Source organism: Periophthalmus magnuspinnatus, chromosome 4, assembly GCF_009829125.3.
Source record: "Periophthalmus magnuspinnatus isolate fPerMag1 chromosome 4, fPerMag1.2.pri, whole genome shotgun sequence".
NCBI lineage: Eukaryota > Metazoa > Chordata > Actinopteri > Gobiiformes > Gobiidae > Periophthalmus > Periophthalmus magnuspinnatus.
In genome coordinates this window covers 29,343,775-29,361,015 of record NC_047129.1, presented here as the reverse complement: position 1 = coordinate 29,361,015, position 17,241 = coordinate 29,343,775, and the positions used below count along the sequence as shown (strand labels likewise).

Here is a 17,241-nt window from a genome sequence, read left to right as displayed (position 1 = left end):
GTTTTTTTTGTGTCAATTTTCTGGATGGTTTTAATATGTGAGAACTGAACAGAATCCTAATATTAAAACATAAATTGCAAATCTAATGCTTGGCTGAACAAAAGGGACGGACTGATTGAGAAGAATGCCTATAAAATGACAAAAAGAGCTGATTAAAACACCAAAAAAAAAAGATAATCTTTCCAAAAAGGGTATTATAAAGTGATATATCTGCACATTCAAGTTTTTGTCTGATAGTTGAAGGCAAACGAAGACTAAAGAGGAGATTTTGAGGGGAAATAGGATCGTTTTGGTGTCTGATTTTTACACCGTGGAAGGAGGAAGTAGGTGTTTAAATGTGTAATCTGTCTAACTCGTCTTTAGCTCGCACAAACCCTTTAGCTAGCACATTGTTAATATCCACGTACATTCATTTTGGGCTTTATTTAAATGGGAAAGTGAAACTGGAGTGGACCGCCCAAGCTCGGCCAATCACAGCTCACTTCTGCGTTGAAAAGAAGGAAAAATACTTTATTATTCGCGTCTCGTTTTGTCGTGAAGTGCTGTTCTTACAACGCACTCTTTTGAGACAACTTCGACAAAAAAGAAGCAGCCCAGATTCAAGTGAGAATGATTTTAGGAGTTGTAAAAGTGAGAAGTGAGAAGGGGAGACAAGGCACAAGAGCAGATCTGTCAGAAACGTCAATACAATACAACGCTACTAAGATCAAGATGTGTTGTGGTTTGATATTTAAGGCTGCACCAATCAAATATTGGTATCAAATCTTGAAAAATGCCTTCGATCAACTTCCAAATACCAGTTCAGTCAATATCCTGGACATACTGTATAAATCGATGTAATTACTGATCGTATTTGCTCCAGAAAGTCTCATAATATTTGAATTTGTACTTCCACAAAGCTGTTCTGCAGTTACTTGCGAGATAATAACAGCTATGGAACACATTTGAATCAGTTTTTTATTTTATTTTAAAGGAATCAAATACTGTTTTCAGCCTCTACACTGGTATCGGTTAATATCGGGTCTTGGCAGATGCTTAAAGCTACAAAAAAATCTGGATTGGTGCATCTCTAGTCCGATTGTCTGTATATATGTTGTCCAAGTTCCATTTCCTTCACGCTCCTCTCTCCACAGACCCGGCTGAGTGCCTTCACCCCAAGACGCTGCACAGATCCTGCTTTGAAACATGGCTCTGAAGATGTAATTAAATATTCCCTTTGATTACACAGAGCTCCGGATGGTTTAAGCTCCGCGCGATAAAGCCCTTATGCTATCAATGCTTATACATGCTCTGCAGCGCTGACGCTAACTGCGCTCATGTTAGCTAGTCCATATGTGACACAATGACACGGTTACGTTTACAAGGACAAATTATTTTCAATCCAGGCTTTGTGCAGAACTACAGCTTCACACACTCCAGTGAACAGCTGCAGAAGACCTAAATATACAGCTTTTCTTCAAGTTTTTGGATGATAATGACCTTATTCTGCCCCGCCCACTTTCTATGCGATGGCACTTCCAGATTAAATGGAGAATTTCGAGAAGTTCTCCACTAAAATCAGACATAAACTAGGTGGAGTTGTGTAAAATGTTCTATGTTCATGTGCAACGATGAGTCAACACTGCTCCGATTCTCTGGGACGCTTTAAAACGGCTCTCGAGTCCCTATAGAACCTATTTTCCGTCACGATCGGCAGAATCGAACGACCACGGCGGCGCCCGCGGCAACTTCAGGAACAAGGTGAATAGGAACTTATTTCAATTTTTGGAGAGAAATTCCGAAGTGTAGCAAAATAAATCAAACGCAGAATTGCTGTTGAGCTCGACTAGCAAGTGTGTTTTTAGCCCTCGGAGACTAATCGGGAAGACAATGGGATCAAAGTATGCTGGGATGGAGGACCGCGGAGTATACCAGGGGCCATTGTGGGACAGCGGTGTCTCTAACCGTCTAACTGTGGGGTTTTGGTTGGAGCGGTCGATGATTGACAGCCTCACCTACGCCAGTCTACCCCAAGGCGGCTGCACAGGTTTCTTTGTACAGCGGTTCACCTTTTTACAGTACAGATTGCGTTCAGACAAATTTACATAAATGTTGGATCGCAGTGTGACTCTGAAGTGCTGTATGTTTGTGAGTTTTCTCCCCGACAAAACCCGCAATGCCAATGAAACAATGTCGTCCTGCACCGACAAAGACGCCTACGAAGGTTTGAGCTTTGAGAGAGTTTAAACGAGAGAGAAATGTGAGAAAATGTTAATGCCTGTGTGAGAAAAGTGTATAAAGTGTGTGGTGAGGGGTTTTACAGCCAAAAACATATAGAATAACTGTAAAAAATAAAGCTGTGGGTTATTTTTAGAACGTAACTGGTATAAAAAGTGACGGTTCATATGGCTCTAACAGTGGGAGATGCTTTAAAGTCTATTCTCTGAGCCACAGGAGCCAGAGACCTGAGCACAGGACACATAAGTGAAGTACTTCCTGGTTCTAGGCAGGACCTGAGCAGCAGTGTTCTCGATATACTGCAACTGTTTTAACACTCGTTTGGAGAGACCAGTGAGCAGGACGTTACAGTCGTCTAACCTACTGGAGACAAACGCAGGATAAGTCTCTCTAAGTCTGGTTTTGACAGTTTACCTTTGATTTAAGTGAAGTGAAAGAATAGTTCAGGACAACTTTGAGCATCTGGAAAAGCACTACACAACATTAAAGTATTATTATTAATATCTCTAGCTATCGGTTTAGGCACACTGTTTTCCCGGGTTAATTTAGACCTAACTCACACTGACACGAAACCATGCCCAAAGTGTCGTTCTCACCAAAGCAGAAAACATTTACGGCACAGTGACCAAAACAGGACACTTCACCAAATAGGGCACACACTGCACTCACAACTGGCTGCCAATAGTACTGCTTCGACCAAAAATATCAAGAGGGGACTCGTAGTGACAGATGACGAAGTTTTATAATGCTGCAAAAATCTGAAAATACATGACATCTCTAAATGGAAATAAACTATTTTCAAACAGCTCCACAGACTTCACAGATGGACCATATGAGAGACATAAGCCCACAGAAACTGCAGCTTCATAACGTAATCTGTTTATTGTTTGTCGATTCATTGCTGGCTCTTTGGAAAATAAAGAGCTGGATTATTTTTTTTCAAATGACAAATCAACAGCTTTGCCAGAGAATGTCCATGTCTGACAAGCGATGAGACGAAATATGTCCATTTTATACAGGTCTATAACAGTTTTCAGTGTTATTTTATTACAAACCAAACTCGACTTTCAATTTTAACTTCATGAACATTGATACTAAAACTTGTATCGAAACTAGACACTCATTTGAGCAGGTATTGATACTAAAACATGACATTTGCAGGACAGAAATGAGCCTTTATAAAAGAAACTACTACAATTTACTGTTGAAAATGACATTGCATTAGCCAAAATAATATAATTTCTGGTCAAATTAGCATCTAGTTTCAATACTCCTGATAGTATCTATTCGTATCTGATTTCTGATACTTTTGACAACCCTGCAGAGTATTCATTCCACAGTTTTAGTAGCCTATAATATAAAATGGACTATACGTGTGGTCTAAAATGGCTTTTTAGTGCTACATTTGCAGTGCTAATTATGGGCCTAACAGGGCTAATAACACCCTAAGTATGCACATTAAGCATTCTTCTCAGCAAAGTCTATTGTGAATTTAAATGCTCTTTTTGAACAGCGCTATAGTCGGCCGTGCAATCATTGGACCGAGTTGAGAATCTGGTAGTTTTTATAGGAGTTTGGATACTTTAAACGTACACAAACATGTAAATATTAGAACATACAACACAGAAGATATACTGTGTTTGTGTCTGCTATACAGCTATAATCTATAAAATCATGCTAAAGCTATTCAGGAAAGGTTCATGTCTGTCCTGTGAATGTGACTTTTTTTTAGTATTGATACCTGTGAAAAATGAGTGTCTAGTTTTGATACTGTGCCTAAATGAACACCTGATAAAACTGCACATAAATCAGTATCATTCATCTACAATACTTGCCCTGGAAGACATTCAAGAGTTACTAAAGGTGTGTTCACTTGTCTTTGTTTGGGTCCTGGTTTGAGCCCAGTTTAGTCCAGATGTAGACTTGGTTTGGTATTGTTCTGGTTCTAGTTTAGTCCTGGTATAGTCCTGGTTTAGTCTTGGTTTAGTCCTGGTTTAGTCCTGGTTTAGTCCTGGTTTAGTCCTGGTTTAGTCCTGGTTTAGTCTTAGTTTAGTCCTGGTTTAGTCCTGGTTTAGTCCTGGTTTGGTCTTGGTTTAGTCCTGGTTTAGTCTTAGTTTAGTCCTGGTTTAGTCTTAGTTTAGTCCTGGTTTAGTCTGGGTTTAGTCCTGGTTTAGTCTTGGTTTAGTCCTGGTTTGGTCTTGGTTTAGTCCTGATTTAGTCTTAGTTTAGTCCTGGTTTAGTCCTGGTTTAGTTCTGATTTAGTCCTGGTTTAGTCTTGGTTTAGTCCTGGTTTAGTCCTGGTTTAGTCCTGGTTTGGTCTTGGTTTAGTCCTGGTTTAGTCTTAGTTTAGTCCTGGTTTAGTCTGGGTTTAGTCCTGGTTTAGTCTTGGTTTAGTCCTGGTTTGGTCTTGGTTTAGTCCTGATTTAGTCTTAGTTTAGTCCTGGTTTAGTCTTAGTTTAGTCCTGGTTTAGTCTTAGTTTAGTCCTGGTTTAGTCTTAGTTTAGTCCTGGTTTAGTCTTAGTTTAGTCCTGGTTTAGTCTTAGTTTAGTCCTGGTTTAGTCTTAGTTTAGTCCTGGTTTCGTCCCTGTTTAATCCCGATATATTCTATGTACAATGTGAAGTGTGAATACAACTCCTCATCACAAACAGACCTGGAGTTTTGTTTTGTTTCATTCACACATGTTTAACACACAAATCTTGCATATTTAGACGGAGTTCTTCTCTCAAACAGAAAACACTCTGTTCCACCTTGTGATGTCATCATGTGGTAATACAGGAAGTGCTCCACTGTGTTTTTAAACTCCATACTCCTTCACTAGAATCATTTGGATGATTTCAACACTGAAATTGCCAATCTCTACTGAGCAAAATGCAAAAGGAGCTGTTAACTTGAAAACTACCACTTGATGACATCACAAGGTGGAACAGAGCATTTTGAGCTTTGGAGATGTAGACAGACTAATAATGCAGGATTACTCAAACATGTGTAAATGAAACAAAACACAACTCCGGATATGTTTTTGAGGAGGTAACAGCATTATAACGCTGTTTAAAGCTCACAATAGTCTATTTTGTGACCCATAGTGAACACTTTTTCCACCAACAATAGACACATATTTTCTTAATTCTTTGCATTTCACAGCGTGGCACAGTCAGCAGTTTACTGTCAGATCAATTTAACAGTCTAAATGAAGCATATTTACCAGCAGCTCTGAAACTTTTCACAACAGTTACCACCAAAAAAAAAAAGATTTAGCTTTCTGAGTAACGCCAAATCTAAACCAAGTCTATAACAGGACTATTCCAGGTCTAATCTAGGACTAAACCAGGTCTATAACAGGACTATTCCAGGTCTAATGTAGGACTAAACCAGGTCTATAACAGGACTAAACCAGGTCTATAACAGGACTAAACCAGGTCTATAACAGGACTAAACCAGGTCTATAACAGGACTATTCCAGGTCTAATGTAGGACTAAACCAGGTCTATAACAGGACTATTCCAGGTCTAATCTAGGACTAAACCAAGTCTATAACAGGACTATTCCAGGTCTAATCTAGGACTAAACCAGGTCTATAACAGGACTAAACCAGGTCTATAACGGGACTATTCCAGGTCTAATCTAGGACTAAACCAGGTCTATAACAGGACTCTTCCAGGTCTAATCTAGGACTAAACCAGGTCTATAACAGGACTATTCCAGGTCTAATCTAGGACTAAACCAGGTCTATAACAGGACTCTTCCAGGTCTAATCTAGGACTAAACCAGGTCTATAACAGGACTCTTCCAGGTCTAATCTAGGACTAAACCAGGTCTATAACAGGACTATTCCAGGTCTAATGTAGAACTAAACCAGGTCTATAACAGGACTAAACCAGGTCTATAACAGGACTATTCCAGGTCTAATCTAGGATTAAACCAGGTCTATAACGGGGCTATTCCAGGTCTAATCTAGGACTAAACCAGGTCTATAACAGGACTATTCCAGGTCTAATCTAGGACTAAACCAGGTCTATAACAGGACTAAACCAGGTCTATAACAGGACTATTCCAGGTCTAATCTAGGACTAAACCAGGTCTATAACAGGACTATTCCAGGTCTAATGTAGAACTAAACCAGGTCTATAACAGGACTAAACCAGGTCTATAACAGGACTATTCCAGGTCTAATCTAGGACTAAACCAGGTCTATAACAGGACTATTCCAGGTCTAATCTAGGACTAAACCAGGTCTATAGCAGGTCTATTCCAGGTCTAATCTGGGACTACACCAGATCTAAAAGTGGACTGCATAACCCCCACTGTAGTTCTAAACAAAAAATGATCTAAAATAGGAAAAAAAAACTGGATAAAATGGACCCTAAATTTGTCCAACCCACAAAATGAACCTGAAGAATCTCACATACCACAATTTGAGAAACACAGCTCTACACAAAGCATGCCTGCAGCCGGGGGATTCAACGCATTGGTCATTTTGGATAGAAAATCAAATCAAAAACATGTTTAAAATCAAATATAACAGCACGTGACACTAGATAACCTCCACTAGTATGATTTTTATATTTAATCACCCATTTATTTTGCTTAGTCTTAGATCCAGAGATAGGATTAAAAAAAAAAAGAAAAAGAGAAAAAAAACCAGCGACTTAAAATAGATCCGTACGCTAGAGACAGCCACGATTAGCACTTGTACTTGATAGGATGCGACTAACACAAGGAGATACCGCGCTATGAGAGAAATCTTTGAATATCCGTGTATCCCTTGGTCCAATATAGCGACAATGCGGTGGGTAGTGTGAGTGCAGGGTCCCACGAGTGAGATTTAAAACGTTACACAATTGATATAATCGTAAAACACATCTTTACGCAGCGTACGTACAATTAGCGCGCGTAATGCAATAGAAAACGAGCGCTATTACCCGTGTCTCCATGCGCACGGGGCATAGATACTGCAGCAGGTGAATCGTGTGCGTGCGTTGCGTGTGCCTTACGTTGTAAAGTGGAGTAGTTATCCATTTGGGAAGCTGTTCTGATAGGCGCCGCTGAGTCCTTAAAATATCTCCCTCCCCCGGTGTAGTTTCAGCCTCGGTTCACCGGGACGAGACGACAGTTTTACGCGCAACCCACATCCTCTCCTCCGCTTCCTCTAACCGAGTCAACCCAAGCTCTCCATCGCGGTAAATCCGAGCGGAAAACAACGCCCTGTGTCCATGGATCAGCGGCCAAACAGCGTGCGTAAAACGTAAAAGAAACAGAAAAAAAAAAAGATAAGGTTTGGTGTGGAAATTGCAATGCGAAAAAAAAAGATGGAGAGGCGCAGTGTGTGTTTCTCTCCTTCGCTTGGTTTTGCTGTGAAGAGGAGAGGAGGGAAAAAAAAGCGGCAGCGTCTCTTCCCTCCGCCCCACGCTGAGACCAGATAGAGGAGGGATGGAGATGGAGAGAGAGGAACCAGGGCACAGCAGAGGGAGAGGGAGCACGTACAGGTGTGCGTGAGACGTGGAGTGCGTAAGAGTGCGCGTTTTGTAGGTTGGATGGAGCGCAGGGGGGAAGATGATGAGGACTTAGAGCAGCATCTGTGTCTATCAGTGGTTATGGGCATACGCAGTTCATGGCCTCACGTTAAAGCAGAGGGTTAAAGTAGAGGGTTTAGTCAGTCAAAGTTAACAAAGAAATGAAAAATATCAGTGGGTTTCGAATTAAAAACATGTTATTTTTAAAAGCTCCTTATTCCGCTGTTTTCTGGTCTATGTTATAATATAATTTCCTCATCAAAAACAGACCCGGAGTCACGTTTTGCTTCATTTACACATGTTTAACACACAAACTCTGCAAATTTTAGTATGTTCTTCACAGAAAACACTTTGTTCCACCTTGTGATGTCACTCGGTAATACAGGAAGTGCTCCACTGTGTTTTGAAACTGCATACACTTTCATTAGAATCACTTAGATTATTTCACCCCTGGAATTTCCGATCTAAAAAACATCTAAACAATACTAAACAAAAGGTAAAAGGTAGCTGTTAACTTGAAAACTACCACTTCATGACATCACAAGGTGGAACAGGGCATTATGAGCATTTGAGATATAGACAGACTAATAATAATAATAAATAAAACTTGTGTGAATGAAACAAAACTCAACTCCAGGTCTGTTTTTAATGAGGTAACAACATTATAACATGGCTAAAAGCATCACAAGAGTCAATTTTGCATAAGATAGGACCTTTAATAATGATGCAGTATGTAGCTTTTCAGGTTGTCTCCATAGAGATGCTATGCTGGATCTTAAAACACCTGTATTTATTTAATTCCAGGAGATTTTTAACACTTTAATACAACACACAAAAACAAAACGCAGAGCAGTCGGACAACAATCCAGTTTCCCTCATTACACAAACATGACCTGGTTCAGTGACTCACAGTGACTCAAACATTCAAATCTGAAGCCCACTTTTGTATTGAGCCTGTTCCTCTCTGTATAATGTCACTGAGATCACAGAGAAGTCCTCATCGAGAGGCTGCCACAGCTCCACAAAGACATCATCATCACCTTTTCATTTTGCACTGAGAGTTTTTATGGGTAATACTCTAAAAATGTCTTTATACCACTGGTGAGGGCCGGGGGCTTCTCCTTTATCCAATTAAATAGCTCACATTTTCGTGCCAGAAATAAAAATGTACCCAATATTTTCAAATGGCTTTTGTCTGACCCGGATCCTGACAAAGTTTAGATTACAATAGTACTTATTTCTTTAATTTTACATAACCAGAATTGGGAGATTTTGGTAAAAGTCCACAGATTTCTCAGATCATGTAAACAGGTCCCATCTGTCACACTTAAGACACAAAGGTGATCTGGAACTGGAAGAGCCGTCCATCTGGTGACACCCTTTTTACATTTTTATAAACAGCGTGGATAGCTTTTCATATTTGGTGTGTCTAAATCTGTGAATCCTGAGCAAGACTAAGTAAATGGGAGGTCAGTTGGCATAGCAACGTGCCCTAATGGCATAGCAATAGTTTTTTTCCTGTTAATCTTAGAACCAGACAAAGAACCAAGGGACTGTATGACAGACATTACAGGCTCAGTGACAAACAGCACAGCACCATGTGCTTATAACACAGTCTCATATTCAGACTTCTGTTTAATATCCTCAAACACGTCTGTCACGTCTAATGGCCTCTGCCAACATTCCACTGACAAAACAAAACTCTGTGGAGAGACTGGGTCACCCTGCCATGTCCATCTCCCTGAGAAAAGTTCCTGTGTTTTAATACTGTTCACAATAACACCAGCTCTAGGAGAACAAAAGAACAATTTCATCAAATCAATGAAGCCTTTTCCCAGACCAAACTTTTCCGCTACCACCAATAAGTGCGTCCACTCGATGTGATCGAAGGCCTTCTCAGCATCGAGTCAAAAAACAAGGCCTTGTGTTTTGTGTAAAAGCCTTCTGTTTTGTTGACATTAGAATGTTCGAGAATATTCAATGTCTGCATATTTGTAAAAGACGATCTATTCTTAATAAAGTCTGTTTGATCAGACTTAGTGATGGGAGGTCGTTTTGTAATCTTTTTGATGAGACTTTGGAGAAAATGTTACTGTCGACATTTATCAGACTAACTGGACGCTAAGAGCTACATTGATCAGTCGGTTTTCTCTTTTTATGAATTAGGGCATAATTATGTGTTTGGGAGACTGCTAATAACCAAAGAATGAAAGAACATGTTTAGGAGCGGCCTGGACTGTTGATCCTGAAACACTGTTACCATCAGGCCTGTTACCATCAAGTCAATCACATCAGTCCCGTCCCCATCAGGCCCGTCCCCATCAGCCCCATCCCCATCAGGCCCGTCCCCATCAGCCCCATCCCCATCAGCCTTTCTACTCTAAAGACATTTAACTGCACTAATAACTTCCTCATTTGTTACTGTCTCACAAAGAACAGTCTGATCTTCCACAGATAATGTTGATAAATGAAGAAAATCCTGTATAACACTGTGATACGGAGAGCTCTCAGGTATATAACTTTTAATAAAACTGTTCCATTAGATCAACCAGCTTATTGCTTTTGTAATGATTTTGACCCTTTTCATCTTTTAGTGATATAGCGTAAGTGTCTTTTCTCCCAGCAGCTGACCGTGGCAGCAGTCGCCCCGGGTGTCGCCCATTTCAAACAATCTATGCCTCGTACAGAAAACACTAGCCTTTGCCTTTTGAGTCAAGAGTTGATTTAAAGCTGAACGAGTGGCCTCTGTCTCTTTAAGTAAAGCTGGTGAAAGTTTGACCTTAAGCTGAGTTTCCAAAGCAGCCAAGTCTTTTTCTAAGTCTACCTCTCGTTTTATAGCTTCTTTTTTTATTGCTGAACTGTGAGAACTGCACATAAAAAGGCCTTGAGCATCTCCTGGAGCGTTGATGGATCTTTGCTCTCATTGGTCCACATAAAGACATCAAGCTCTGAAGACGTGAAGGACTCAGTTACCAATTACGTGAAGTCGGGAGAAGTTTGAGGTGGCAACAAAACCATGTGAACATATGCATGATTGGGTAGTATTTGTGTGCCAGTACTACATAGGTGTCCTCTGTCCAACACCACCGTCCAGGCGAAAAAACATGTTAATTCAGGTTGGAATAATATGTATAATCTCTTTCACCTCGACGTGGCAGCCTCCATCCATCAAACAACTACACGTCAGACCACAACTCCCTAGTGAACTCTCTCACTTTGGATATTGCAGTTTTAGATGCAGGATTTTAGTCTGCCTCAGGGTCCAGTTAAAATCACATTTCAGCTAGGAGTTTTGAGTAAAGTTGTTTTACGAAGACATTAGGCCCCCCTGATCATCTAAATGGGGTATTAATATGGTTAATTAATTCTGCCAACCCTCTTTTTTTAATGAAAATGATGGAATAGTCCAATAGTCCAACCCATTTTCTTATGTTTAATAGCATTGTTTGCCCCTTTAATGCTCAGATAAATATACTTTGTAGCACTCATCACAAAATACCATCATTAAACTTACCAACCAAGTCATATGGATCAACATTAAATGCTCAGACCTGCTCAAACTAAAACAATACACAACTGAAAAAAAAAATACTTTGGCAATAGATACATGTTTCCACTGAAAAACAATTTAAACAAGCTCAATAACGGAGGTAGAACAGTCCTCAGTAACAGCTCAGGCCCCTGAGGACTGGGAGGAAACAGCACTTGTTGTAAGCGTTGTGTAGAGACAGCCACAATCCCGCCCACATGTTGGCACTCACACACTCCCGATGAAAACTTTCAGTCTCATAATAAAAGTTGCCATTTTCGTTTTAACGTAAAAAAAAATATATATAACATCAATAGCGAAACAGACGGTCACAGTCTGGTGGGCACATTTGTCACATCTAGAAACAATTTTTACCGAACAAAAATAGAAGGTGAAGCTGCCGTCTTGTAGTTTTAAGTATTTACTCACGTGACGCGCCTAATGCTGTGACTACCGGGGAAAAGTTTTTGGGATTATGAGAAAAAGGGTCGCTGGAAACATGAGATGGGATGTCGTTACTCCCACTGAGAGCCAACACTTTCATCTTGTCTGTGGAGGAGTGTAGCTTCATCCTTGGAATACCTGGTCTTGGCGTTGGTCCAATCGAATCCTACCCTTCTTGGTTTCTACGTTAAAAGTTCAAAGTAGGAGACATACTTAAGTCCAAAAATAAGGATGTCGTCTTTTCGGCTCCGTTCCTCTTGGTTCATTCAGTTTGTAAGCACTTAAGACTTACTTTCTGCACGTAGTCGTTTGACCTCTATGTCAGCGATGGTGTCTTCTTCTTCTTCTTCTTCTGCAGTAGAAATGCTTGAGTAGTGTCCACTTTTTCGGTAATAACACTCATCTTCAACCACAGCGCCCACTGCATCCTGGATATTCGCTGTTAAGCACGGCTAAATTAAACGGGCAGCATGGGTCAGTTGTTAAGCTATCTTAGGCACACTCCTTATTAGCCGTTGATTTAGCGTTAGCTGCAGAATTAGTGTTAGCTTCAGTGCTATTTTTTCAAAGCTGAAAAGTACTTCGACGAGGATTTTATGAGCATTTTCTGTGGTCACCTTTTTAGAAGACGCATTTAAGTGTCAACAGCCGCTTGGATGTGTTTCACTTGGCAACACAGTAAAACAAAAGTTAGGACAGTTTCACCTGGAGCTCTCAAGTTTCGATCTCGCTCAGTGTGACGTCATCCTCGAAGCTCCACAGATCCTGTAACTTGGCCTGTTGGTGGAACCTGCATGTCTCAATGGAGATCGATTGGTTTATTGCCATATTATGGAGTATTCTCAAAGCAATAACATCTATATGGACACATGCAGGTGTCAGACTCTCTGCACTGTGCACTTTTAATATTATTTTTTAGCCAATCCTATTATCTCATTTTTCAGTGTAGGTTGCACCTGTAGTCCCTGGACAGGCTGATGTTTAGTAAAAATAAGTTTGGTGTCCTATATTACGTAACTTGTGAGGTTTAAGCCTTGTTAGAACGCTGGTACCTCCTCAAAAATACCTGGAGCTGTGTTTTGTTTTATTTTTATTTTCTGTCCACATCTCCAAAACTCAAAATGCTCTGTTCCACCTTGTGATGTCATGTAGTGGTAGTTTTCAAGTTAACAACTACCTTTTATCTTTTGTTCAGTAAAGATTTACAATTCCAGGGCTGAAATTATCCAAATGATTCTAGTGAAGCTGTATGGAGTTTAAAAACACAGTGGAGCACTTCCGGTATTACCACATGATGACATCACAAGGTGGAACAAAGTGTTTGCTGTTTGACGAAAGAACTTAGCATCATTATTGTGTGTCCAGACATCCAATACTGCTCTTGGCTCAAATATTTCTCTTGATTTTATGTATGCTAGAAAATCCTGTAATATAACCTGTATACTAGACTCATCGCCTTAAGCTTACGATCTCCACCATTATCATTATCCACATTTATGTATACGTATGAGATGACAAGGATAAAAACAGTTATGGTCGGTTTGTGTCTGCGGTGAAAAGACAAGTCCTCTCTCTTTGCAGCGTTCAAATGAAAATGGAGGCTCACATATAAAATATTCATGAGCTGTCCTCATACATAGAGCTGCACTACACAATCTTCTATCAGGACAATGGTGACCTAAAACTTTACCAGCACATAAATCTTTCAATATGTTTATCACAGTGATTCTCAACTTGTGGGCAGAGGCCTGAAAGTGTCAGAGATAAGAGGAAGAAGATAAAACTGACAATAACTCTGGCTCCAAAGGGTCAAATGCAAAGGAGATTTAAACGGCCCATATTATCCTATCTTAAGATCTATGTTAGCATGTTGTTTCCTCATCACAAACGGACCTGGAGTTGTGTTTTTTTTTTTCCATTCACACATGTTTAACACACAAACCCTGCGTATTTAGACTGTTTTTTCACTGTGTTCCACCTTATGATGTCATGAGGTAATACAGGAAGTGCTCCAGGTACGTTTTTGATGAGGTAATAACATTTTAACGCGACTTAAAGCTCACAAGAGTCAACGCTACGTAATACAGAACCTTTAAAGATGCACTCTGTAACTTCTCTGGTGTAGACTCTACCATTTGAATTATGGCATTAAGCGTAAGTATCTCAATGGAGTCGAGCACTGGTTTCGAGTTACAGGTCAGATCTGCGGAGAGGCGACCCCACTCACAGTAAAAAAACACCTGGATTTGAGCCATAGCAAGAGAGATATGAGACAGTGTAATCCCTCATTCGTTCATTCAATTTGAAAATGGTTTCTGGATCAAAAACAGTGTCCAGATGACTATCTCAGAAAACATCTCTATGCAAAAATGTTTAAAGCTATATTATGTAACATCCCAGGAAAAGCAATAACTAACTGTATGAAAGAATGACCTTAAGTTTGGTTCAGTTAAGGTTCTGGCTTTCTAACCTGCACAGAGTTTAAAATTAAGATGGAGGAAAGGGCAAAACTCTGGTAGAATTTATAACTAATCCATACGTTCTTTGGTAAAGGTTCATTCTGTCTTCAGTTTTGAACTTAAAATTAGCGATTCTTATTGTCAGACGGGAGCGTTTGTGTCATATGTTGCTTTACTTGGCTTTGTCAGACACTAGAAGAAGCTTACGCCCCCTACTGTCTGACTGCATCCCGTGAGTGTGATAAAGTGTACGCTCGCAATTTATTTTCCTCGGATCTCGTTTGCGGGAACAACGCCAGTGTCAACAAGTACCAGCGCTGAATCGGAGAGGCCATCGAGATCCACAAACGAGGTCCAAGGAGCATGAATCGTGACGAGGGAGTGTACACGTTATCGCACACGAGATGCGGTCCAGTCGGCTTCTTTCTGGCAAAACCACGTAAAGCAGCCAACAAGACACGACACTAAACCATCACGTGACGCTTCTGAGGGAGGATACAGGAAGTAGCCGAAACATGTCGCTAATTCTTATCCATAGGTTTCAAATACAGGTTGGGGGTTGGTTAATTTCCAGCATGTCTCACCTTAAACCTAAAGACGCCTCCACCTTTCAATGGAATAATGCCAAAAAATGGGACTGACTCCAGATACAGAGAGTGAAGTACAGAAATGTGTCCTGGAGTGACCGCTGCCCACCTCATCTACTCTCTATCCCAACCTGTCACTCACTCCCTCTTTTTCCTCTTTCTCTCATTATTTCTCTTCTATTCTGCCTCTCTTTTTTCTACCATCCTTAATCTCAATCTTTCCCTTATCTCACTCTATCCTCCTCTCTCCACTCGCTCTCCCTCTTCTGGTTATCTTTCCTTCTCTCACCACCTCTCGCTCTTCTCTTTCACTCTCAACCTCTCCTTTCTTTCCTCCGCCTCTTTTTCCTCATTCTCTTTCCTCCTTTCCCCTGGCTATAGCCCTTCATTCTCTTCCTCCACGTCTCCCCCTCTTTCCTCCTTTCTCCCACTCTCTCTCCTCCTCTCCTCACTCTTTTACTTCTCTTTATTCTCTCTCTCTTTTCTTTGCTCCTCTTTGCGCTTTCCTCCCTCTTTCATTAAATCACCCTCTTTTTCTCTTCTCTACCTCTTCCTCTTTCCTCCTTACCCCTGACTATACCCCTTCTCTCTCTTTTCTCCCTCCACATCTCCTTTTCTCTCTCCTCTCTCCCTCATCTCTCCCAGCCCCCCTCCCCCTCGCTACTCTCCCTCTCCTCACTCCTTCACTTCTCTTTATTCTGTCTCTCTCTTCTCTTCGCTCTTTTCTCTCTCCTCCCCTCTTTCATTAAATCATCCTCTTTTTCTCTTCTCCACCTCTCTACCTCCTGCTGACCCTGTCTTTCAGCTGTCTTTCTCCTCTCTCCCTCCTCTTCTGTTTCTCCACCTCTTCTTTCTCCCTCCCTCTTTCTTCTCTCTCCCCTCTCTCTCACCTCTCCTCTTCTCCCACCCTCTCCTCCTCTTCTTCCTCCCTCCCTCTCTTCTTCTTTCTCACCCTCCTCTCCCTCTCTCTCTGCCTCTATTTATCCCTTCTTCTTCTTCTTCTTCTTCTCCACCTCTCCTCTTTAATAACGGGAGCCCGGGCGGTGCCATCTGTGCCCGCTGGCAGCTCTCGTACAAAGATCTTGTCTGGGCGCAGATGCCTCCCTCTCACTGGGTTTGACAACACTCTGTGAAAGAGGCGGGCACAGGGCCAGCGACACACACCAGCCAGACAGGAAGTCAACCAACACACACAGGAAGTCAACCAACATAGACAGGAAGTCAACCACACGGACAGGAAGTCAACCACATGGACAGGAAGTCAACCAACACAGACAGGAAGTCAACCACATAGACAGGAAGTCAACCAACACAGACAGGAAGTCAACCACACGGACAGGAAGTCAACCAACACAGACAGGAAGTCAACCACACGGACAGGAAGTCAACCAACACAGACAGGAAGTCAACCACATGGACAGGAAGTCAACCAACATAGACAGGAAGTCAACCACACGGACAGGAAGTCGACCAACACACACAGGAAGTCAACCAACACACACAGGAAGTCAACCACACGGACAGGAAGTCAACCAACACAGACAAGAAGTCAGGGGGCGGGACAAAGGGCAACAGGTCAGACATGATTTTAGTCGAGAGATTTAGTTCAGGCGCTCACAGGGAACAATATTGAGCCATGCAAAAGTACCAGGATGATCATATGTTTTTTTTATTTTACATCAAGGAACCACTCACACATTCACACACTGATAGTGAAGTGGGTTAAGTGTCTTGCCCAAGGACACAACGACAGCATTCATCTGTGGGAGCTGGAATCGCACCACCAACCTGTGGGTCACCTGTGGATCTGACCGCCCAACGTTGTCTTTGCTGAGAGTGGGACTCGAAATATCAACCTTTGGATCAGTGGACAAATGTTTTTTTGTAAATTGTAAATGCATGGGTCTAAACCAGAAATGCCAAAACTGTGGCCCGAGGGCCAAATGCGGCCCTCAGACCAATTTTTCTTGGCCCTCAAGCTTCCAGGTGAATTGGCCCATATTACTTTAAACAGCACTTTTTACTGTACATTTCTGAACATCTACTTTAATAAGCTCATATCAAATGCTTAAAATGTCTCATTGAGGATGTAAGCGTGAATAAAGGTCTAGTGGCTCAGTTTAACTTGTAATAATAACACAGATTTGAAATATTCACTGTATTGGCGACCAGTCTATGGCGCTCAATTGACCCTCAGCTTTGTCTGTGTTTTTATATCTGGCCCTTAATGAGAAAAGTTTGGACATTCCTGGTCTAAACGCATTGTTTTTTGCATCCTAACAATAAAATGTACTTGGAACTACATAGACCATGATCCTTTGCTTGATTTCAGTGACATATTTGCTATTAATGCTGTGTACATGTGGGCCTCAGGTGCTCACGTTTCAGAGATGGAAGGTCAAAACATTTAAGTGCTTTTATCTCAGAATATCGGGATTTTGATTTGATTGACTTTTTATTTCGATTTTCACTAACAATAAAATTACTGAGTTTA

General features: G+C 41.1%; 1 protein-coding gene across 1 annotated transcript in view; it reads right to left on the bottom strand.

Moving 5' to 3' along the window:
* lrrc7 (leucine rich repeat containing 7) overlaps nt 1-13,180 on the bottom strand; it is a 116,010-nt gene extending 102,830 nt beyond the window's left edge. The window contains exons 1-2 of the mRNA XM_055221552.1: nt 13,169-13,180; nt 11,994-12,153 (exon numbers count right to left, since the gene is read on the bottom strand). Coding sequence (XP_055077527.1) covers nt 11,994-12,153; nt 13,169-13,180 — 172 coding nt within the window. The remainder of the gene's footprint in view (nt 1-11,993; nt 12,154-13,168) is intronic.
* Nucleotides 13,181-17,241: the final 4,061 nt, after the last annotated feature.